The sequence below is a fragment of the Neurospora tetraspora genome (genome assembly GCF_033439725.1).
Source record: "Neurospora tetraspora strain CBS 560.94 chromosome Unknown B0H65scaffold_2, whole genome shotgun sequence".
Lineage (NCBI taxonomy): Eukaryota > Fungi > Ascomycota > Sordariomycetes > Sordariales > Sordariaceae > Neurospora > Neurospora tetraspora.
In genome coordinates this window covers 6,313,523-6,336,754 of record NW_026944384.1, presented here as the reverse complement: position 1 = coordinate 6,336,754, position 23,232 = coordinate 6,313,523, and the positions used below count along the sequence as shown (strand labels likewise).

The 23,232-nt window shown below is 53.0% G+C and overlaps 6 protein-coding genes and 1 non-coding gene across 7 annotated transcripts; 5 read left to right on the top strand and 2 right to left on the bottom strand.

The window, feature by feature from the left end:
* Window positions 1-786: 786 nt before the first annotated feature.
* B0H65DRAFT_459793 (uncharacterized protein) lies at window positions 787-1,655 on the top strand. Its single transcript, XM_062826483.1, has 2 exons — window positions 787-1,473; window positions 1,567-1,655. Exon 1 carries the CDS (start codon window positions 1,011-1,013, stop codon window positions 1,308-1,310), a length of 300 nt encoding a protein of 99 aa, XP_062685329.1. The 5' UTR covers window positions 787-1,010; the 3' UTR covers window positions 1,311-1,473; window positions 1,567-1,655.
* On the top strand, window positions 1,262-3,178 carry B0H65DRAFT_143248 (uncharacterized protein). Its single transcript, XM_062820966.1, has 2 exons — window positions 1,262-1,558; window positions 2,174-3,178. The coding sequence occupies exons 1-2, from the start codon at window positions 1,355-1,357 to the stop codon at window positions 3,008-3,010; spliced, it is 1,041 nt and encodes a 346-aa protein (XP_062685328.1). The 5' UTR covers window positions 1,262-1,354; the 3' UTR covers window positions 3,011-3,178.
* On the bottom strand, window positions 3,178-5,066 carry B0H65DRAFT_143292 (uncharacterized protein). Its single transcript, XM_062820967.1, has 5 exons — window positions 4,725-5,066; window positions 4,383-4,664; window positions 4,148-4,324; window positions 4,017-4,088; window positions 3,178-3,956 (listed from the first exon to the last, which is right to left on the bottom strand). The coding sequence occupies exons 1-5, from the start codon at window positions 4,798-4,800 to the stop codon at window positions 3,346-3,348; spliced, it is 1,218 nt and encodes a 405-aa protein (XP_062685327.1). The 5' UTR covers window positions 4,801-5,066; the 3' UTR covers window positions 3,178-3,345.
* A 990-nt stretch (window positions 5,067-6,056) lies between these two features.
* On the top strand, window positions 6,057-7,036 carry B0H65DRAFT_143240 (uncharacterized protein). The gene has a single exon (XM_062820965.1). The coding sequence runs from the start codon at window positions 6,260-6,262 to the stop codon at window positions 6,863-6,865; it is 606 nt and encodes a 201-aa protein (XP_062685326.1). The 5' UTR covers window positions 6,057-6,259; the 3' UTR covers window positions 6,866-7,036.
* Window positions 7,037-11,341: 4,305 nt separating this feature from the next.
* On the top strand, window positions 11,342-12,462 carry B0H65DRAFT_143191 (uncharacterized protein). Its single transcript, XM_062820964.1, has 2 exons — window positions 11,342-11,616; window positions 11,673-12,462. The coding sequence occupies exons 1-2, from the start codon at window positions 11,508-11,510 to the stop codon at window positions 12,305-12,307; spliced, it is 744 nt and encodes a 247-aa protein (XP_062685325.1). The 5' UTR covers window positions 11,342-11,507; the 3' UTR covers window positions 12,308-12,462.
* A 4,659-nt stretch (window positions 12,463-17,121) lies between these two features.
* Window positions 17,122-17,217, top strand: B0H65DRAFT_t112. The gene has a single exon. It is a non-coding gene; the product is annotated as a tRNA-Pro (tRNA).
* Window positions 17,218-17,743: 526 nt separating this feature from the next.
* On the bottom strand, window positions 17,744-20,815 carry B0H65DRAFT_143159 (uncharacterized protein). Its single transcript, XM_062820963.1, has 2 exons — window positions 20,364-20,815; window positions 17,744-20,301 (listed from the first exon to the last, which is right to left on the bottom strand). The coding sequence occupies exons 1-2, from the start codon at window positions 20,588-20,590 to the stop codon at window positions 17,862-17,864; spliced, it is 2,667 nt and encodes an 888-aa protein (XP_062685324.1). The 5' UTR covers window positions 20,591-20,815; the 3' UTR covers window positions 17,744-17,861.
* Between the last annotated feature and the right edge of the window lie 2,417 nt (window positions 20,816-23,232).

Below are 23,232 nucleotides of genomic sequence, written 5' to 3'. Positions count from 1 at the left end.
AAACCCCGTCCAGGAACTGAATTCTTTAGTATTCTCCGACACGGCGGTTCGGCCTAGTTGATCTCCCGATGCTCTTCGGACGCACCCTGTCGCTTGGCTTCGGCTCTCGCATCGCTCGCTGGCAGCGATATCCTCGCTTCGGTCAGGTACCCGCTTTGTGCATTGAGACGGCATCCGGTTGGTTGGACCGTGTGCTATATTGGAGCATTCAGATGATCCATTTGTTCTTTGGTACTTGAAGAGTCAGTGAGTTCTCGGGCGGTCCGGATAGATATTAAGACGATTTATGTCACAACCCCCGAGCGCTCTCGGAATCCAACTTTGTATAGTCCGAGTAAGCTCGGATGGTCGCTTCCAATTTGTAAATAGCGAAAAGGGGCCAATGGATGGAATTGGCGAATTGGCGAGTTTTCAAAGGTACACTGACGTTAACACTGGCCCGCCGATGCCGCCGGCAATCCACAACCCGCGGCCGATAAGATAAGCCAACCCCTGAAACATTCTAGCCTTCCAACTCGCCCAGCATCCCCTGCCCTTCCCTCAAACACTAAACCAACAAAAAAAAGTTACCTCGGCATCTTCGACATTTTCCAAGGGGATCTCGAAATCGAAAAAATTCCCCCAACGCTGCCACGCAAGCGTCCGCCGCGCAATTGTAACTCGCCAATCATACATAACGCTACCGACCATTTCGCGAATCGAATCAAACCCGCGTTTGTCAAACTTTCCGAGTTCCGACAACAAGCAAACGACGGAAGACCTGAAAACCAATCGATCGTCTCAACAAAAAAAAAAAAAAAAAAAAAAAAGACTTCGAGAACGCGTCGAGACCTGAACCGCTGCGGAACGAGAACCTGAAAAGACCCACCCACCGAACAACACTTCAATGGTAAACTGGGTCCCGCCCCGTCGCCCCGTCCAGATCGGAGATAACCAATACCCAATACCGCGCGATACGCTAGATATGTAGTTTACTGTAGTATCCTAGAGAAAGAGAAGAATAAATAGAAATGATGTCCACCGCCGTCGCCTTTGCCCCTGGTGTCGCCGCAAAGTGTGGAAGTGCTCTCTTTTGCTTCCTTCGGTCCTCCGCTCTTTGGATCGTCGTCCTTGTTGTCCTTGTGTTTGGTGGTTTGCGCCGACGGCTTTTCGTTGCCCGTCCTCCATCCCCTCGGCCCGGTCGTCCCGCCTATCGACCTCCACGGCGTCGATCCCCTCCACCGACCGGTCCTCCCTCCGAGTCCTCCCCGACCGTTCATCCTTCTCCTCCGGTCACCACCAACCCGGTCCTTAACCTCAGCCCCGGCTGACCGCACCCTTCTCCCCCGACGACGACCCCCGAACACGCGCAAAAATGGCAGTCGGAACCCTCTCCCTCTTCTACCCCGTCATCCTCCCGCTCTCGACCGCCGGCCTCCTCTATGGCGTCCACCGGCTGATGTACGTCGACTGGGCCGTCTGGGCCACCGATTTCTTTACGGGCCCGGGCAGCGTCAGTCGCATTTTGTTGGTGGTTTATATGGGGCTGAGCTGGAAGAATTTCCCGTTCATGTGGCATGTGAGTACCTTACATATTACCCGTCTCGTCTCCCCTGGTTGTTGGTTGGTTGGTGTCTGTCTATATGGTTTGTAGCTGGGAGTGGTGGTTGGATGGGAGGGTGGGAGGGCAAAGAGGAGAAGGGTAGGAGAGGAGAGGAGAGCACTGGGCAGAGAGAGGCAGCTGGGGCGGATGGATAGCTGCCCTGGTCGGGGTGGCTTTGCGAGACTGGTGGGTGGTATGGCTTGGGGTCGCGTGCGGTAGCGTGCGGTGCTTTGCGGCGCTGTGCGGCGCTGTGCTGCTTCTCTTTGCTTATACCACCATTCCTTTGTGGCCTCGCCTTGTTCCGCGCCGTCTGGTCTGGTCTGGCCTGGCCTGGCCTGACTTGGTCCGATGATCCATCCGATCCGGGGCTGGGCTGCTTTGGCGCTGTCTCTGCCTCTGCCTCCTCTTCTTCTCCCATCTCCCGCTCCCGCTCCCGCTCCCGGTCCGGTGTCTGTCTGCCCTGGGCCCCCCCCTCCCTCTCTGCTTCCGCTGCCACGGCCGTCGTCTTCCTTCCTCTTCACCCCTTCACCCCCCCGCCGTTCCAGCTCCCTCCTGTTTTCATCCAAATACTGACAACCCCCCTTAATCCAGATCCGCGTCTTCCACGCCTTCCTCCTGCACCTCCTCCGCCGCCCCCCCACCCCCCTCGGCCCCAACTCCCTCTTCCACCCCTCCATAACCTCCTCCTACACCTCCCCGCTCGAAACCGATTACAACCTGCACAAGTCCAACTCGACTTACTTCGCCGACCTGGACGTCTCCCGTTCTCACTTGGTCACCCACTTATTGGGTCCCGCCATGTCCGTGGTCGGTGACAATGCCAAGAACAAGCTCGTTCTTGATCCCCAGGGCAACCTTGTTAAGGGAGGGTTTGGTATCGGTCTTGGTGCCGTGTTCTGTTCGTTTAGACGGGAGATCCCGCCTATGAAGGGGTATGAGATGTGGAGTCGGATTTTGTCTTGGGATCGTAAGTGGTTGTATATCGTTACCCATTACATCGTCAAGGGCAAGGTGAAGCCTACCAGCTGGGATGGCAGGAAGTTTGGTCCTACGCGCCCCAAGATCGTCAGGACTGAGGATGGAAAGGAGGTCGAGGAGAAGGATTTCTCAAAGTACGTCTACGCTACCGCCATCAGCAAGTACGTCTTCAAGCTCGGCCGCTTCACTATCCACCCCTCCATCGTCATCGAGGCCAACGGCTTGCTTCCTGAGCGTCCTGCTGATGGATGGCGCGGCGGCGAGACGGGCACCGGTACCCCCGAGCACCTTGGCGAGATTGATGAGAACAGCGAGTGGGACTGGAAGCGCGTCGAGTACGAGCGCAGAAAGGGCATGGAGTATGCCCAGCACTTTGCTGCCTTGGATGGCGTCAACTCCTTGTTCGACGGTGGCGAGGATGGTGCCATTGGCAAGTTCCATCTGGGTTAAACCAAGGACAGAAAGAAAGAAAGCAAGTCAGCATGGAGAGAACAATGCATGGATACTATAGACACAGGGGCAATGCATGTCACGGATAGACGGCAAAAACAGCATTTGGAGCGAATTATGTTGAATTACTACTACTACTAGACTCTTTAGGGACGGCTCCGGGTCGCCTTTAGATATGTTGATACCCCCGGATATAGGAAGTTGGTGCTGTGTGTACAATCATGCGCGCACAATCGCAAAAGTGCAACCGGTTGTCTCAAGTCCACCGAGTAGACGGGAACCTGTCATCCAGATCCTTATCATCCACTCTGCTGCTGCCAACCACATCCTCACCCTCAAAACATCATGAAGCACGCGGCCAACGCACCGACACCTGCCATGACAATGACACCAGCCCCTGATCGCGCTGTTGAAGCACCGCTGCTCTTCCCGGTGGAAGCTGGTGTTTGAGTGGGGTTGGATTGAGGGACGTAATAAGCAACGGGCCTGGTAACTGTACTGATGGGTGTGTTTCTGGGCTCCCACACGGAGGACCAAACAGTCTCAGTCGTATAGCCTGATGAGTACGAGTCTGACGGAGCACTGATGACGACAACTGGAGCCGCTGACTGCATGGGGACCTGAACTGTGTTCATGCCAGGCGTGAGGTTCGAGATTGTGGTCATTGGAGTGCCAGTTGGGGCTGAAGTGGTGGTCGTGATGGGCGTGGTAGATGTTGTGCTGGGCATGGCGGCAGAGGTCTCAGTGGTGGCGGTAATTTCAATGACAGTCGCGACTACCACCTCCGAGGTGGTGGTAGTGGCAAACGTCATTGTCGTTGTCCCTGTCCCCGCCATCGTCATTGTCTGTGTCCCCACCATCGTTGACATCGAAACTTGGCGAGGATCAATCTCATGAATGGCCGTCTCAGGCCTCTCAGTGCGGAACATCACCGGGCCAAGGTCGTCTATGTCGGCAATGTCAGATTGGCATGGTCATGGATGAGAGTGGGAATGGTTGTACCTACCCCATGGGTTGGGAGTTGCCAGGGCACGCGCTTTGAGCGACACAGGAATAACAACGGCCTTGGCTGAAGAAGCTGGGACACATGTCGCTGGTCAGAGAGACATTGAGTGAGAGCGCCATTCGTGCACTTACCTTTGATGACTGTAGGTGTGGTGTCAAAGATCTCGTTCAAGTCGGGCTCTATGGCACACTCTTCGAGGCTGTAGTAGACATCCTCCAGCTTCCCGGTTCTGAAACAAGCCGCATTGTTTGAAGGGCAAGCCTCGATGTCGCGAGTGCGCTTCCAAGTGCATTTGTAGTCGTCGCCCGCTGGACACATGTCGCTGGTCAGAAAGCCATTGAGTGAGAGCGCCATTCTTGCACTTACCTTTGATGACTGTAGGTGTGGTGTCAGAGATCTCGCTGAAGTCGGGATCTTTATCACACTCTTCGCGGGTGTGCCAGGAATAGTTCATCTCCTCGAGAGTGAAACAAGCCGTATTGTCTGAAGGGCAACTCTCGGTTTTGTAAGTGACATTCCAGGCGCACTTGTAGTCGTTATTCACCGAACGAACAGCCAACTTCATCTGGTCGTCGGGAACTGGAGTTGCCATGGCACGAGCTGTGAGCCTCACAGGAATAGCATCGGCCTTGCCCGTGGTTGGAAGAGCTCGAAAGCAAGTCGCTTGTCAGAATGCCTTCGAGTAAGAAGAGCCATGCTTGTACTCACCTGGGGTGTGTGTGGAGGACCATGCTTTGCCGGCCAGGACCAAGGCCAAGGGTGCAAAGACTGTGGTGGGATGCATGGTGACTCGGAACAAGTAAAGATGATGTTCAAAGAATGAGGGAATGAATGAATGGTTGGGTTGACAGCAAGAGAGTGTTGGGCGGACAAGAGAAGCAAAAGTGAAGAATACTAATGATGAGTGATGGAGGAGAACAAATGGATGAAGTGTCTGGGGGACAGACCTCTATTTGAACTCCAAGGATGCTCTCAGTTCTTGTCTCCTACCTGTCTATCTGTTCGCTCCTTGGTTCAGCACCTGCATGGTTTAGTGGTGTTGTGACTTCCATGTCGTGAATGCGAAGACAGTTGCGGGTCAGTTCATGTCTTGTGTATGGCAGTTGCGGTCATGATATTGGTCGACCGATCACGGACAGCAGCCCGAGGAGGTCATCCAACGAAGCAACCTGGCCAGCTCTGAGTATGGGAAGAACAAGCCCATCCAGATGTTATCTTCGAGGTGTAGTTCAGTCGCTCCTTGTCCCATTCAATGTTAGAGTCTTTGCTTGGAAAGGTGCAGAGCGGTTCTGGCGCCCTGTCCTCGGCCGAATGAGCTCATCGGAAGGGCTTTTCCGGTCCCGTCGGACATCTGTTCTCCGGAGTGAGAGCATGATTACCGATGTGGAAGTTGCGCTGTCTCGGGTGTTGATACCTGAAAAAAAGGATCGGAGTGGCAGGCGTGGCTGCTCCTACCAGCGACTTTGTTCGCTTCGTCCACCGAGCTAATGACGGAGTGAACTCAACAAGTGTGTCGGAAGCACCTGCTATATCTGACGGAAGGTCCTGTTATCATCTCACGATAGGCATGCTGGCAGAAAATGGAAGGAGCGAGACTCACGCATGGCGCTTCGCCTCTGGCAGCCGATACAAGAGATAACGCTTGGCTCAGATCCGACGATTTCACCAACAGAAGCAAGAACACCACGAGTGTCGCAAAGGTCTTGTTCCGCTTGAAAATCTACCACGCATGAAGGAGGCATCGGACGAGACTGGCCGAAACCTGAACATCGACCGTAACTCTTGTTCGTCAGTCTACAGCAATCCACAACCTTCAAGTAACATGAACCTTCGGCCATGAACCTTCGCCAATGTGTCAAGTAACAGGTTCTTCCTTCCTCTTCCGACTGTCAAATTTCTCCCGTCCGGTCCAAAGCACTCGCTAGATGTGCAGGCAGAGAAAGGAGCTCCAGAAGAACTGTACCTGGAGTCCTGTACAAGGAAAGAGCACTCAAGTTTCTCCAGCCACTGCCCTTTTCTCACCGCAGCCGCAGCTCGTAAGTTCGCGTTCTGGTTTGATGTTTCAGTTCCGTCCCCTGAGTTTGGTTTCCCAACTTGAACCTCGAATCCAGGCACATAGGCAATGACAGCTCGGTGAATGTGACTCAGCTCATCCCACCTCGCGCTAATCGGGTCTGTCCTTCCATCGTATCCAAGATCTAGGTCTGCCTGCCCGGACACTCCGAGACCACGGAGCTCGGTACATGATTGCCCTTGCAAGTGTCAGTCGAAGCTCAGCCACAAAGCTGGCCATTAGTTTCTTCTTTTCCATCGTGTTGCCGCCGGGACCTGAACGGACGGAATGCACATCCAGTAGAAAGGCAGAAAGCAGCCCGTCAAAGTCCGACCAGGTGGCAGTGACATCAGCCGCCCAGCGTACCTCTAACCAAGGCGTTTTCATTGCCACTCACTACCAGTCCACTCGAACAGAAAAAGCGGCGGCTACGGCCATTGAGCCGGCCGCAGTCATGGAAGGAAGGAACACAGCCGCCGTATTGTCGCCAAGGCAGACTGGCCGCCTTCCGGGGCCGGGAAACAGGCTAGAAGGAATTGGACATCCTCAAGGTTCACTTGCCGTTGAAGGACGGACTCAAAAACGATTCTATGATCATCATGGTCTTCCTCCTGGCAGATGTTTGCCTCCTTCCTTTGTTATCGCTTCCCTTGCTTTCCCGCTCAAAGGCGAGCGGGACCGGAATTCCGGCAAGGGAGGACATCGGACCGCTTCGGAAGGGAAGTTTTTGGGACACTCACTTCCACTTTCTTTTGCAGTGTCCGTGGCCCCACGCCCGGATGTGATGTCCCGTTGATGTCAACCACACACCAGGCCGTGAGAAGGACAAGATTGAGTGAGCCTTCCGTGATCTGTCTTCGAAAGGAGCGATTGTAGTACCTCGAGTATCAGTTACAACCGGTACATGATGCAACTGCCTATCGACAGGCATGAATGTGGTTCACCCGTCGTGATGTCCACACCGGGTTAACAGCCGTTTGCGCTTGTTCAACTGCAGTGCCACGAGGTCTCGCTACCGGCATGTGTCATCCAAGGTTTGTCGGACCTTGTTGGCCCTGTCGATCTTGTTTGTCCAACAAGCGACACAAGCGCGGTTCGCCTCCAAAGCTTCGGGCTTTTCCAGGCTTGCCCAGGCAGGCATGTCAGGCTCTGGAATGGAAACATCCAGAAGCGGTGATGCCCTGATGGTGTGTAAGGAGCGGGGTCATTGCTTCCAACACCGTGTTGGGAGATCATCAAGTGCACCCACCCCATTCGACTCGGATTCTGCGGTGTGGAATGACAAGTCGATAGTAGTCCGCTTCTTTGGGTAACAACAAAGAAAGTGTGAAGGGTGGCGAGAGCATTAGCAACCTACCTTCTCCCTTCTCCATCAAGACAAACATGCATACAACGTTGTTCTCCTTCTATCATGTGAATATGCCACACATTGCGCTTTGTCGGCGCCATCTCCACTCGAGCCGCACCGCAACGGCACAGTCTCTTCCTCTCTCTTTCTCTCCTTCTCCTCCCGTCGTGGGACCCCCATCTTGACTTCCGAGATGTGGGAAACTTGAAAGAGGAAGAAGCCATCAAGCGACGCGGCTAATCCAACTCCCGAAGGAGGAGTGAAGACCCGAAAGAAGGTTGCAACTCGCCAGAGGAACCTTTCGAAGCTCAGAAGCACGAAAGAAGACAAGGTCAAGAAGGGAGAAAGAACAGATGGTTCGATTCTCGCGGCAACCATCCAATCCCATTGATCCTTGGCTTCCTCGACGCCGCAGAGGTGCATAGAAGATTGGAAGCGAGGGAAACTTTATTGCTCCATTTACGCAGTACGACGATAGTATCAAGTTCTCGAAGTCTTGAAGTGGGGAAGAAATGATATCTTGAAGTTGTTGCCCAAAGGAAAGAAGAAATTGCATCCGCGCAAACCCCGAATGAAGTTGCATTCTCCTCGTCGCATTTTCATTACCGAGCTCCACAAGCTGCACCAACACGCATTAGCGTCTCCGCTAACGCGCTTGTAAGCGCCAGCACTGCATGACGAAAAGTGAAGATTGGCTGGACTTGCGCAGTCTCCGCCGTTAGCGTGGTGTAGATGGCTCTATTCGGAATAGCGTCCTGTATGGCGCTTTTTCGTGCCGTCACACAGAGACGCGGTGCGGAGCAAGCGGAGTCGAGCCCGGTCTTGGGAATATTGCCGCTTCTCGGCCTTTGAAGATTGATGTTTTTGATCATATGCATAAAATCTTCTCGCTTGATGAGTGGCTTCAAGCGGAAAGTGTAGAAGGCGTGCTGACCGCACCTTGATGTTGCACTGCCTTTTGGGCGTTTTTGCGGTTGTCGAAGAGGGAGTGCCGGTCGGCACCGTGGTCACCGCAGCCATTGCATTTGATCCGTCCTGGCCGGTTGAGTAGGCCGGTTGACTGCCGGACTTTTGCTTTTTGGTTCCTACAAGGCTGAAAGCTCGGTTCTACCTGTTCCATTGTCATGCCCGGTAGAATATGACTGGATCGTCCGTTCTCCGAAGGATCGACTGCTTGGTTAGCTTGGGTACTTGGGCAGTGCAGGGCTTTGTGGAGTTTGGCTGAGGACTCCTGTCGAAGATTAGAGTGTCTTTGGAAAATAGCCGATGCTTTAGAGGCCTAGTAAAATCGCCTTAATCCTTCAAAGATTGGGCATCTGGTCAACTCGGCTCGGCATCCTCTCCGGCCGAGAACATCGTAGGCTGGTTCTCGGCAACCCGTCCGTGCGGTGTTTCCAGGGGTCTCGCTCCCATAAAGTTCATCCCCTCCCCGTGCCGTTGGAATGCAGCACCGATAGCATGGCTAGGTACGCAACAAAGCAAAGGACAAAGGTCCTTGGTCATTAGGGAGAAAAAGTCCGAAGCGATGCATCGCATCGATATTGCGGGATTTTGGACATCCGGAGATATGAATGATGGGTAAGGTTGAAATGCAGGCTTGAGGCGTAGAAGGAGAAGGGCTTCTGGTATGGTTCTTTCTCAGCTTACTGTGTTACGTGTTGGTTCTTTCGAATGCCGAGAAATCCAAAAGTGTTTCGTGGGATGGATGGGTAACTAAGAGTTTCCGTGTGGCTTTGCGATGCGATGAGTGTGTTCATTCATTTTGAAGCTGTGATGTTTGGGCAATTGTGCATGTCGTGCACCTGGACGTTTGTGATGAACTCCGGAAAAGGATCCTCGCCTTCAGACATTTGTTTCAAACAGTTTTCCGGGTTGGATTCCGACAGCGTGGAAAGCGATTTGCATCCCTTGTCGAGGGAGAATTCTCACTGTGAGAGTTGCCTGACAGGGAGTGAACAAGGAGATGACCGAGCGCAAGCATGGCAGGGAGAAAGGAGAACAAAACACGACGTTCTCGGCCTCGGCTCGATAGCCAAAGATTAGCAATCTTGTTGCCTTGTGTCGGTGCGAAAAATCCTTGATGTCCATCCGCAAAGTTGAACCCTTGCCGGAAGTGGCAGCCGGCAACGTGCACTGAACGCAGGGGCGTGAAGAACGTGCAGAAGCGAGGAAACGAAACAGTCCTAACAGCATTGGTCAGTTTCAATCGGCCGATTCAGTTCTTTCCTCGCTATCGTCGGCCTCCGGGCCTCGAAGTTGCACTAAATGGTCATGTTGCTCGAATTTGTCCTTTGTGCTTTGTCGTGATCAAAGTTGTGGTGGTGCCGCAGACGGACGCACAAGCAACCGACAGAGGACGGCCAAGCGAGCCAAGATTGCGTGCAACCACAATATCGGGCCCTCGCTGGAATTTTGAAGCATGTTGCCGCTCTCTTCCGTGCCAAAAATACCCAAATTGAGAGGAAGACGAGGGTGGGAGAGAGAAGATGCGCCGTCAATGGTGGACACGACGCTGGGCGGAGATTCCTGGGCTAAATCGAGTGCTTTAAGCGGGTGCAGATTGGGCTAATCCCTAACGGGCCTAATGCTTTCCTTTTGCAGACAATCCGCCAATCAGAGGAGGGAAAAATCTGCCAAGTTTAATGAGTTAGCCGCGCATCTGCTTGGTGGAGCTGGGGGAAAACGAAAGTGGACAGCAGCGACTCCGAGCTCCGACCTTTTGCGACAACCTCAAGTCCTCCTTTCACCAAATGTCAAGCGAATGTGACTTTCTTCACCGTTCTGACTTCCGCTTGCTTCTTTTTTTGCCCACTACACTAAGAAAATTCTGCCAGCTCAATGATTGCCGCCTCAAGGCTGTCGCCACTTCTTTCACCACGGTGTCAATATTCCAGCGACCCGTCTGCCGTCCTGCCGTCGTCAAAGACATGTCTCGGGTCCTTGCTTCGGAGCCCGCAGGTCTCGCCAGAGCATCACGCTACAGTCCAGAGTGAATGTTCCAGCTGGTCAACAGGCAGTCCAAGAGAACCGGAAAAGGCCAGAGAGCCACGGCATTTTGCCCGCCGAGTTTGGCGCCGTCAACAGTCCCTCATTTACACTACCTCATGAGGCCCGTTGACCCGGCCAAGCGCCATCTTCTCCCACTGGCCCTTGGACACACAGCCAAGGCATTTTGCCTCCACCGAAACAATTGACAGACACAGCAGCGGACTGAGGAACGGCCACCGGCACCATCGCGTCGACATCAACAATGAACTGTTGCACCCGTTTTCGTCCAACGGCGGACACTTGCCGGAGAGACGCCTTGTACAAGTCCTTGGTGCCATGTCAGCCGTGGGAGCTATAGGTTGCAATATTGAAGCCTCATGGGTACGTACACTTTGCGAACGGATACCTTTCATCCTTCATCTTAACTCACAAACGGCCGCTTAAAAATTGCCTTTCTCTTCTGTCTTAGCATAGTATCAATACTACTACATGGGACATGAGATATGAGCATGGGCCTCATCCATCCTCCTCATCCATCTTCCCCGGATCATCACGACATCTTTTTGCCAGTGTAAGAGAACACACGGTTGTTCTCCTCCTGCAGAAAGACAAAACAACACTGTCAGAGCCCCTTCAGACCCATTCAACTGGTTCTGCATATCGCTTAGAGATGTGTTTGCTTCTTTTCTACAGTACAATATTGCCCCGGTCACTACCCTGGGCCTCGCCCTTGTCCAGGTCAGCGGACAACCGGCCGTGCTTAGACTAGTGTTGACAGCCACGTTCTGACCCCCGTCCTCACCATTATCCCCGGTCAATGGCCTAAGATCCGGCCCCGGTCCACACCACCCACTCACACCCACTCTTAGTCTCTGCCTCGCTGGGTTACCATATATACTTCGGAAGCCTGCCGTTTTTATCCCAACTTTTTGGAGTCATGATCATCGGTCTTAGTCTTGTCTTGTCTACGCCGTCTTGTTACTCAACCCTTATCCCCTTGGTCGGTTGATCTCACGCCTTCTCGAAGCTTTAATACTTGCTTCATCCTCCATCAAAAGCTTCTCGACACTCGACCATCACTTCACGACTTCTAACAGTCAAAATGGTTTCCACAAAGAGCCTGCTGCTTGCTGCCTTCACAACAATAGCATACGCTGCTCCCACAAAGGGTCCCTGCAAATCCCTAACACCAACTCTTCCCAGCACAGGAGGTTAGTCCCCCATTCACTTCCCTCCCTCGTCAACTTTCACTAACTCATCATCACAGGCGATGACCTCGTAGCCCCCTCCCCCACCGCCCGCCTCAAGAAAATCGCCCTCGGCCACGGCATCCAAAATTACACCTGCAGCGCACCCGATGCCACCCCCTCCGCCACCGGCGCTCTCGCCGTCCTCTACGACGTCACCACCCTCTACCCGGGCCTCTCCAAAACCGCTTTGTCCTCCAATGCCTTCAACTCCCTCCCCCACCTCCTCCTCTGGGACCGCCCCGTGCCCCTAAACCGGCCCTCCAACTCCTCTTACTCAGCCGACACCACCGCTCCTTTCCCCGCGCACGACGACCTCAAGGGACTAGCCGACTACCCATCCCTCAAGTACGCGGGGCACCACTTCTTCGATTCGACTGGCACGCCAACGTTTGATCTGGATGCTTCCGGGATGAGGGCCAGCGTGTTGAAGACGGGTGATGTCAGCGCGCCTAAAGATGCGGATAAGGGCGTGTTGGATACGGGGGCTGTGGCGTGGTTGAGGTTGACGGATAGTAAGAAGGGGGAGAGTAAGGGAGTGAATTTGGTGTACAGGGTTTTGACGGCGGGGGGCAATTCGGAGGGGTGTGCTGTTGCGGGGACGGGAGTGCAGAGTGTGCCGTATACGGCTTTTTATTGGTTTTATGAGGAGTAGATGCTATATGGCAGGGTTGGTGGTGACGGGAAGGAAGAAGGGGAGGGGGAAGGGGACTTGAGCAAGTCAAATCGGGTGCTAATCTTTGGTTGTCGGTGATGAAAACTTGGGGGAGTGGTCACGGTTCGGAGTTACGGTTTGTTGTCTTTTGGCTTACAACGGCGTTCTGGTTTGGGCTTGGGTGGTCGGTGGCAGCATTTGCATCTTTCTTCTCTTCTTTCATTCACGGGTTCAATCGTTTCTACCTTGGGCTCTCGCACATTTAGATCTCTCTCGTTAAATACCCACGCTTTATATACTTAATCTCAGTTTATCTCTTCACGTCGCAATGCCCGCAGCTCTCTTGTTTTCGTGCTCTCATTCTTGCGTCTCGTGTCTGCGTGTCTTGTGTTTTCCAATCCTTCTCCTTCAACTTGTCAGCTGTCGGCGTCCACACTGACCTGACTGACTTACCGACCAGAACCTGTCTTTTATTGCATTGCATCGCATGTCATCAAGTTCCATTTCTTCCTTGGTTCCTTTGCTTCTGCTTCTGTTGTGCATTGCTTGCTGTGGAGGCGACGAATCTGCCCCGCGGCCTGCAACCCTCAAGGCCCGGTTCTCCGCTCCTTTCTAACGAGGAAGGGGCGACCGGAAGAAACTTCATTTTCTTCCTCTGGCAACAATTTCCCCAGCTTGACGAGTGGATCGCCTTTGTTCACTCCTCATACCACCTTTTCTAGCTGAGTCTTTCCACCACATCTTTCGCGAGTCCCAGTCTGATCGCTCCCGTTTGTTACCTATCATAGCATCCAGACATCTGGGCAGCTTCACAGCTTCGCTGCTTTGCGCAGAAGCGAGTTCGTGAGAACTGCATCCCCTCTGCATCAGTGTCCGGCTCCACAGACATGCTTCAGTTCATTTCTTGTTCTGCGTGTTGGAATCAGGGCATGTGGCCTTTACAGCCTGGGGTAAATTCGCCTTCGACTGGGGCTGGAGGGGATAAAAAGACCTGCTTCTCCCCAGATTCTCTTCCCTTTTTTTCTCCTCCATCCTCTTCAACACACAATCTCCCTTCATAACTTCGTCTCGATACCCGACACAGTCCTCCATTAATACCTCAACATCTCAACACCTCGACACCTCGACACATCCTCACTCTCACATTTTTCGTACCCAGTATCATCGGTTAGCATATCGACGCTACATCCGTTTCTTCCTCTGTCTCTGTCTCCGTCTTCGTTTCCCCCCCCCCCCGCCTTCCCGCCCGCCCAGTCCCGCACACCGAGGTCTCGCCAGCCAGACTCCATGAAGAACATCAACTAGCTCTCGTCCACTTTTCCTTTCGTTCCGTCCTCCCTTCAACGTCTCTGTTACCACGCATGCGTGCCCTTCCAGCCGACCAATCCACTATGTTGCGTCCAACTCTGCTCTATGACTGTGTCCTCCGAAACTCCACTTCTCGTCGTTGTTCATAGTCCATTGTCGTCTCGTGCCTCCTCAAAGACCAATAGTCGCTTCAGTCACCGCACCCTCGAAACACATCACAGAAAACACACAGAACAATCGGTTCAGTAACAACACGATATTCAACGCCACCATCATCCGAGCGTGTCAACAACCATCAACCAAAAGCTTCTATGCCACTCTCAACCTACAGTCTATCCTTTCCACCCCTCTGCTATTTTTCTCCTCCCCCCTCTAGCGTGATCTGTTTCCTTTCCGTTCGTTTTGCTTCACAAAAATCAAAGCCAATGATGAAATAACCAAAGCCACTTCATCTCGACTCGAGCCACCAACACCATCTCTGACGATGCTGTTGACGCAAAGTCTCCTCGTCAAAACGACGCCTGGTGGTGTGTTCGACTCCGAGATGACCCGACGGAGGGATCAACTTGTATCAACGAACGATGAACGATCAACGAACGATGAACGATCAACGAGCGGTCGACTACGACGCTGAACGGTCTACGACCAACAATCGAGGATCAAAGAACGTGGGACTCAACGGGAAAGGGAAATGGAGTGTCTGATGCCGCTTCAATCCGTCTATGATCCGTCCAAGACGGTCAAGACAGGAGCAGAAGTAGGCTGAGGAAGTCAATGAGGTCAGTCGATGTCAGTCGAGGTCAATCGAGAGTCGAGTTCCAACATGGAGCAGACATGGAGCAGACAAGCAACAGAAGAGGAAACCCCAAAACAGAAGGCAGGAGCACTAGGGTGAATAGGAGATGATCCACCGACCCCCCGGAAATCCTCTAGGTCTCTCCAATAACCCTTCTCACTTGGCAATCCTCACTGTTCGCTTGCTTGCTTTGCTTGCCACCTTGCCGGCCAGCTACCACCCCGCCCAGCAGGCCGAGCGTGAAAGAGTTCGAAGCAACGGAAGGAAAGATAGGCACACCAGCGTAACTGAGCCGCTACCGTCGACCGATAACCCTTCTTCTTCCGTTCAATTCACTCTACGTACGCTTGCGAGCTTACTGGGTTGGTTGGTTGCTTGTTGCTGGTTGATTATCGGTAGGCTTGCGTGTTTGCAAGCTTGTCTCGCTCGTGGGTTCGAAAGAACCCCTTGCTGAGACAACCGCCAACGACTCCTCGACTACTTTCAACGCCTCGTGGACATCTCCCTGAGCCCCCTAGTCCTCCATCATCACCCAACCCACGCCCCATCCATCCATCAAAGAGTGCCAAAGCAAAAGCGTTGAATGGAGAAGCTACGTGCACCAGTGCCGCTTTTTGCTTTGCGTGGGTTGCGAGATCTCGCACTCGCAGTCCTTTCTCACTCCTGCTCCCCAGCCCAACCCCATCTATCATGACCAATCACCAAGATCAAAGATCGATCCTCTGCAAAAGGGCGTGAATGGAACGGGTGTTCTCCAGGCCCCTCCAGTGCCGCTTTTTCTGCTTCGTGGTCGATTGCCTCTGGTCTTGGGATGGGATTGATGGATGGGGTGAGCTGAGTCGGGTTGATGGGTTGATGGGATGGTGAAGAGGGGTTGGTGGGATGGTGTTGAACGCCTTCTGGTCGAAATCGCAGTTGCTCGTCGTTGGATCGTTAATCGCTCATTGAGTTGATCGATGATCAATCGAAAGTTGATCCTTTCATCCCGTCGGGAAGCATGTCTGACCCTAGGCAGACATAAACACTGTAGCCGCTGTCTCGCCAGTACCAAGTACTTGAATGAGTCGAAGGCGTCGTGGTCCGAACTGGGGGATTACTCTACGCTTGGTGGCTATCTGAGGCACTTTTACTTCTTCCCCCTTTGCTTTCCACTCCTTCGGTCTTGCTACTTTTACCTTCGTTTTGATGCTTAGCTCAACCCCCTTTGTTGTCGTTCCCCCATTTTCCCCCTTTTCTTTTTCCATTTGGTCCAACTCCTCCCAACTCCGACAAAATTCTAGCTAGCCCTGACGTTCGTGTTGACAACAAATGATAATCAACCCGCCCGCCTGCTGCTCAACCACAGTATTACTGCTAATCTTTCTTCAACTGTTCAACAGCAGAAAAGTTCCAAAAAGAAAAAAGGAAGGCAAGTGGACTTACACCCGCACCAAACTTACAGCGTACACAGAAGCCGGGGCAGGAAGGAAGGAAGAGAAAGTGAAGGAACCGACGACACCCATGACCACTGCGCCATTCTACCCAGCTTGTCACGTTCTGGGTCACACGGGAATTGATAACATATACCCTGTAGGGGAGGGGCTAGGTTGCGGGCGGGCGGGCTTGGTTGTACATTTTGGGCCTCAGGCCAGGCTCAAGACCGCTTGAAGAGTTGGGATGGGAGACGGCCGGGATTGCGTTTTGGAGGGATGTACAATCTAATGCTCGTTCTCTACTACCTTCACTTTCACTCAGTCGTAACTTACCAGCAATAACCGTGCATATACGGAAGGGTCTGGTACTGTTATTTTTGGGAAGATGACGAGAGTTTTGCGATATAGTCAGGCGGTGGGAGCTTCCCGGGGGGATTTTAACAACGTGTAGAGAGAAGGAGGAGGAGGAGTAGATTTAACGCCTCCACCTCTTCTATCCAAATCTACTCCTCCCCTTCTTTCTCTCTACACGTTGTTAAAATCCCTTCGGGAGTTGTCCTACCCCTTAACTATATTATAAGATTCGCCGTCTTTCCGAAAATAATAATCATAGACTTGTATATGTATATATATAGTTATTACTAGTAAATTACAAATAAAAGTAAAAGTAATAGAGGAAAACTAACTGCTGGCAAAACAAATCCAGGAAAACTCGAGACATAAGCCCTGAGCCGAAGAGAAACAAGGTCAAATCAGATCAGAAGGGCCGAATCATGCCCATGGATGGAGCAGAGAAATGTCTAGAGAGCCCTCTTTAAGCAGTCCTGTCCCGAGGTTGATCTCCACCTGCCGAGGAGAAAAACACTCCTGATAGATTACAAACCCCTTCCACAGTCACACTGGTCCCTAAAAGAAAGGACTGACGAGCGAGCTTCTACACAGTGAAAGAGCAAGTAGTAGAGCGCCCCCGGGCCGTATGGGTAAGGTAAGAAATAAGGTACTGGCTACCGTAGAGATGAGATTCAGTCAGATCCGAAAAGAAGACTAGAATTCTAGCTGGGAGAAAACCCATGTCTCGCGGCTGCCCCGAGATGATGATTGCCCGCCGCTCCTTCCTGAATCCTGCCGTCCTTGCCCGCCGCTTCCATTCTTCCATCCCACCTCATCTGCCCGCCGCTGTCTCCCGCCCGCCGCTCCTGCCTAACCCGCGTCATCGCAACTCACAACCAGAACCCGTCTACAAGTAGTGTAGGGACGGGATTCATAAGCTCCCCTTTCCCCGCCATCTTCCCGTGGGTGGCTCGTTGGTGTAATGGTAACATTCCCGGCGTGGATATTTCCGCGTCTGCATGCGTGCCGCAGGAAGACAACGGTTCGAGTCCGTTACGGGTACACCCACGCCCCTCCCTTTTTTTTTTTTTTTTTTTTTGTCTTTTGAGGAAAACCTAACCTACCCTACCCGCATGCATGCCTTTTCCTAGACCTAGTAGCTAGACAGACAGACAGACAGACACCCATACATATTCTAAAGTAGATACGAATGTTGAAGGAATTTGCATCACATCACGAATGGGGAAAATCGTTTGGATCATGTTATTCGATTCATGCTATTGCTCATGCTATGTTCATTGCCCAAGTACAAAGTTCCCATCCAATCCTATTCCCAAACCAAGCCAGATCCCATTCCCTTCCATTCCCATGTCCATATCCATTCGTGTATTCATGCTTCTTCTCTTGTTACTTTTCCTCCCCTTTTTGTTGACAAATAGATGCAATCAATGCTTCCTCCCCATGACTTCGTAGTAAATGTACCTTACAATACAACGAGACCTTGCTCGTTTTATGCTGATGCTGATGCTTTTCATGCGTCTCATGCCGCTCATGCCGATCATGCTGTTGCACTCTGGTATTATCTTCCTTTTTTTCTCTTTGTCCTTGCTTCTGATGATGACGATGATCCAGCCTCGTCTGCCTGAGACGAGGATGCTTTTACCCCATTCCCTCACTCTCACTCCTTCAAGCCGCGGGCGCCACAGCACTAATTAAACCCCCTAAACCGTCCCCCCGACGGCCCCTTGACCGTGAACCTCCTCGATCTTCCCGTGCCGATGTCAATCTTGCTCAACTCCTCCTCCAAGCTTCCACCACCCGGCCCTCCCATGCCTCCTCCCATTCCTCCATACCCACCTCCTACCCCTCCACCATTCATCCCTCCCCACTCATCCACTCCCATCGGCGCAGCCCCTCTTCTCGTAAGGCTACTACTATGTAACTGCAACGCGCCACTCATTGTCAGTCCACCGCCAGCTGGTCCTGTAGTCGGGGGTAGTGCAAGTGGTACCTTAGCCGGCACCGGCGGAACGCCTCGGGGAGCAGCTCCGGGGCTGTGGCCGCCATAGACTGGACCTCCTGGGGAGTTGCCATTCTCGGCACCGTAATAGTCGAAGGTCGACGCTCGCGAAAGTGCCCTCGGCGTAAAATTATCCTGCTGTGAAGAAGAGGAGTAGCTGACGTTATCGCTGCTCCTGTTAAAACCTGGCTGGCCCATGCCCAAGCCCATCGGTCCAGCGGCTGTGATAGTGTTTCTATGGTTACGCTTCTGCAACCTATTCCTACTGCTAACAGTGCCAGCTACTGAGGGGGACACGGGCGGTGAAATACGTTGAGGCTGACCGTGCATAGACCGTGGTCTCTCAGCGGCAGCACTAGTTCCCGGTCGCGAGCGAACAGTCCCTTGATGTCCTGGCATTGGGTGGGCGCCGGACATGGAGGGCCGCGAGCCATGAGAGGAGTTTGGAGTAGTGCCCTTCTTCGGTTCGGGTTCGGGAGCCCAGGTTTCCATGGGAAGATGGTCCGAGGGATCGACTTCCTTTCCGTCGTGAGTGATGATCTTGCCGGAGGCTTCGTTGTAGTCGGGGCGGCCGATGTTGTCGGAGGAAACGGTGGGGTTTAGGGCGTCGTAGGAATCGGGACCGAATGGGATGCCAGAAAGGCGGCGCTCTTCGACGGGAGGCGGGGCGGGACTGACGGATTTGCGCTTGATGGTTTGTTGACGTGGGTTGGGGCTGTGACTTGGCATTGGGCTTGGGTCTCGGCGCACTGGTGGATTGGGGGAGTAGGAGCGCTGGTTCATGGCGACGTTGTAGCTGGGGGTAGTTGGGGGTGGCACATCTTGGTAGCCGCCGGGGCTTCTGCTCTGAGGATGTTGTGGAACAGGTGGTTGATATGGAGGAACTGGGGAGCGGTCACGAGGGTGTTGCTGGTAGTTGTTTCCAACTTGTGTGTCTATGGGCCGAGTGTATGGTCTTGGGTTCTTGTCTTGGTACACACGTTCCGTGATCTCGTGGGCGATATTAGGATCAATGCCGGGGACCAAAGAAACGGGCACCGGAGGCGGTTGATAGCTGTCAGTGTGGTCCTCGAAGCCACCCTTGTACGGCTGACTTCTCTGGTCATTTTGCCGTGGATAGTGTGACAGGGAACTCTCAGAGTGTCTACTATACGCCATCCCATAGCCGCCAGGGTCCGGTCGTCGGTACTGGTCTCCATTGGGTTGTGCGTATCCCGGCTCAGGTCCACGGTTCCGGCCTCGCATCGAGCTGTTAGCCGATCCGGGCACCAGGACATCGGGAAGATCATAGGGATCGTGGTTAACGTCAAATGTGGAGGAATGTCGTGGAGGAGGTGGTTGGTCTCCGTTAGAGTAGTGTTGGCCGGTAGGAGCCGCAGGGGCCGAGTCATAACCCCTGTACTGCGGACGTCCCGGATAAGCTATCGAGTTTGTTTGGCGATGAGCCTCGTTTCTGAGGACATCCTGCCGCATGTTGGGTGGCATTCCGTTTCCAGACGGATCATAGCCGTTTTGGTAACCGTTTGTTGCTGGGGGATTGCTGCCATTCCGACTTCGGTGAGCCGGGGGAGGTGGAGGGCGGTCGCCTTCGAAGCCTCTTGGCCCGTCGTCTAGCGAAGGGAGGTCATATTGACTAGGTTGTTGGTATTGTGGAGGGGCGCGATACTGTTGCTGCTGCGGCTGTTGCTGGTAGCGCGCAGCATGAGGGTTGTTGTACTCGAGTTGCTGAAGGGGTGATTGGTTTGGAATATAGGGACCATCTCCGCCTTGTACAGATGGTGCTGGTAGTGGACGGCGCTTGGGTACGCCTCTCGGCCCCGGACCCGGTACTACGGCTGAAGGAATGTGTTGCTCGACGGGATGTTGCTGTCGTTGCTTTACGGCGGGCTTCTCGGGTCTCGGTCGGTTATCGTAGTAGGTGATCTCTATGCGAACCTCGCCAGCATACTTGCCTCTAGACTGTAACTGGTGCCAGTCGTCGCTCTGACCGCCGCCTGGGATGACAACACCTCCGAGATCGATCCATGCCTCGCCAATCAACTCGCTTTTCTTGTCGTCGTTGAATACGGATACCTTGAGCTGGTAGTAATCGGGGGAGTCGTGGACAGTGAATCGGAGCTCCTGGTCCCTGTAACATGGTGGATTGGTGTTAGACGTGATTGGTGTCTGATAGCATATGCAGGAACGTACCATCTGGGGGTCTGGCCGCCACGGATGTCGGTAGTGGTCTTCTTTGCTTCCTTTCCCAGACGTGCAGCACAGTAGGGGTCCTGCTTGCCAATGGTCTTGAGGTTGGGCAGGTTCTTTGCGCGATCCACCACCAGGACGAGGGTACCGATCTCAGGGCCGTCGGCGGTTGGGTCCGAGTAGATGGCGCCGCCGGGGATGACAAACGACTCATGTACTTTGGTAGGCATCTTGTCGGCGTTTGTGGTGGTCGTGGTGGTCGTATGGTTGCAGTCGCCGACAGGAAGGCTGTCTCATAACCTGATCATATACGTCGGCGAGAATTGGTGGAATGTTTACTCGGCAAGCTTCGTCTTTGTGTGGTTTTGTTGGTTGGTGTTGGTTGGTGTTGGTTTTCTCGTTGTTGCTGTACAAGCTAGGTAGGTAGATGGGCTTCTCCCTTGCGTCACAATGAGGGAGGATAGGTAATCTAGCGATCGTTGGTGCCAGTGTGATAACGATTGAAGGGCGGCGCAATGGTCTACTCGTCAGGAAGCGAATGGAAATGCGGCGTAGAGAGAGAAAGAGTAGAAAACCAGAAAGAAGACCGAGTTGACAGGACGTGGGCTTCAAACTTGTTTTGAAAAGACGAGGGGACGACGGGCACTGCCTTGGCCAAGACACCAACCAACAACCCACGTCTAGTCTATAAACATGTAATAGATTTGATAAGAGGTGAACAAAGCAGCCAGGCCCCAGAGTTGTAGTTGCGCGATCCAGATGCGTGCAGATAGTCGGTCGAGGGAGTTCTTGAAGAAGGGAAACAAGAACGAATTGGAAAGAGGAACAGGGCGAGAAAGCGGGCGTCTCTTTGGTCGTAAACAAGACGCAACGGCAGAGATCCGCAGCGGGATGTAAGCCCAGACCAGCAAAACTGTGGGTCCCTGTCCTCGACCGCCGTCCGCTTTGGGAAGAGAAGCTCCACTATCTTCTACTGCGTAGCAGTGCATAAACACTAAAAATCCCCGACCGCCTTTGATTCAATGTCTGCAGAGTTGCGGTGCAGTCGACTGTTTTTCTCTCAAGAGACATCATCTTTCACAAGAGATCATGGTCTGAGGCAGTTCATGCTTACATGCGGTGGTTGGTGGATCTCTTCAAACAGAGAACCAGTCAACTGAAGCTGTCCCTGCCTTACAAGGGCTTCTAACAAGTCACCCACTTGCAGGCCTTGGTTTCAGATTCTAGCGTTGGCTTTTCTGGGTGGCTGGCATCCGGAAACGGACATGCGACACCACAGCATCCGTTCCGAATACTTCAGCAGAAGAAGGGATAAGAATGTCAACAAAGTGTCATTGCATCCCGCTTCCCGAGATCATCATCCCATCTTCTCAACCTGGTTACATCTATCTACTATCCCGTACCTCGAGATCATCGAGCCTTTCCCCCATCAACATTGATCACCATCACCACGGACCATGACTTACATACGCATCAACTTATCAGTCTTGTCCAACGTCTGCTACTGGTTACCCCTGGCGACAACAACAAAGATGGTGTGGTGACCGAGTGGATGTGGCAGGCTGTACCTGACAGGCTGACGTGAGGCTTGTCGCTTTGATGATGACGCGCTGGATTGGGAGCTTATAAGTGGCTGCCTTGTTGCTAGGTAGCTCCGGAGAGCTTCCATTACAGAATCTGTTGCTCCCGTTGTTTCAACTCTTTCATCATTTTCATTCCAATCCCTCCATCCTATGTCTCTTTATCTATTTCTCTCAGGATACCCGACACTGGGTTCACCAACAACAGCACAGCTACCACCAAATCCCGAGCTTTCTGTGCTGTTTGTTGCAAGCTAGCTAGCTGCCCGAGCAACCTGAACAAGCTAAAAGTCCCGTCTCCATCCATCTTGACGCCGTCGTCACTGCTCTCAAGGTAGCCGAAGCAAGGCATTCCCCGCTTTCCAATTCCTCGGCCTCTTCTCAAGCGCTGTCATCCAATGCCCTGCCCTGGTGATACCCTAGCAACCTCGCTCAGCCGAGATCGCTAGAAGAACCGTGAGCTCTCATTGGTGCCTTGCCTCGAGCTTGCTAAGCCTGGCGAGTCTGGGGGGTCCTGGGAAGTGTTTGAAAACCCCGCTATAAGATCTCGCTCACGGACCCCGGCCTTGACGACGTCACATCGACGGCTTCAAAGATGGAAATATCTCAACTTCAGAACAACCGCCGAAACGACTGCTATGATAGAGACAAGAAAAGAGACAAGAGAGGAGACAGGCCGATCATGATAACTATGATTCCATCCTCTACGAAGTAGAGGCCCCCTCGAGTGGTCGCTTAATCTGATCTCTTTTTCTCGGGTTCCGGCTCACATACACCCGTCCATCGGCCTACGGTACCCGGATGCGCAGCAAGGATTGAACTTCAAAACTAGCCTTTTTATTTAGTTTGTCAACACGCGTGAAGACGAACATGGCGTTGATCTACTTACACTTTGAACTCTGGGAGCACTCTCTGGGAGCACTGTATCTGTCAGTTGTGGTGTCGTCAAGCGCACCGAACTGAAAATATGCAGTACATACGTAGTCCGAGAAGGCAACAACGTCGTCACTATCCCGGAGGCCGGAGCTCAATCTTCAGCGTATATACATACCTAAGCCATGTTTGAGCATCTTCCTACTGTAGTGTACAGCTAGAAAGCAAGACTCAAACACTAAGTATTTACTCTTCGTGAAACGCGTACATACATATGTAGATATCTCATGCGTGTTTCGATTTTTTATGTCCCCTTGACGGCGGCGAACACAATCGTTCCGTTCCGGCTCTAACAAGGGCGTTTGAGCTTTTTCTAGCGTTTGTCGGTCAGATATTTTAATCGGCCATTCAGCTTCTTC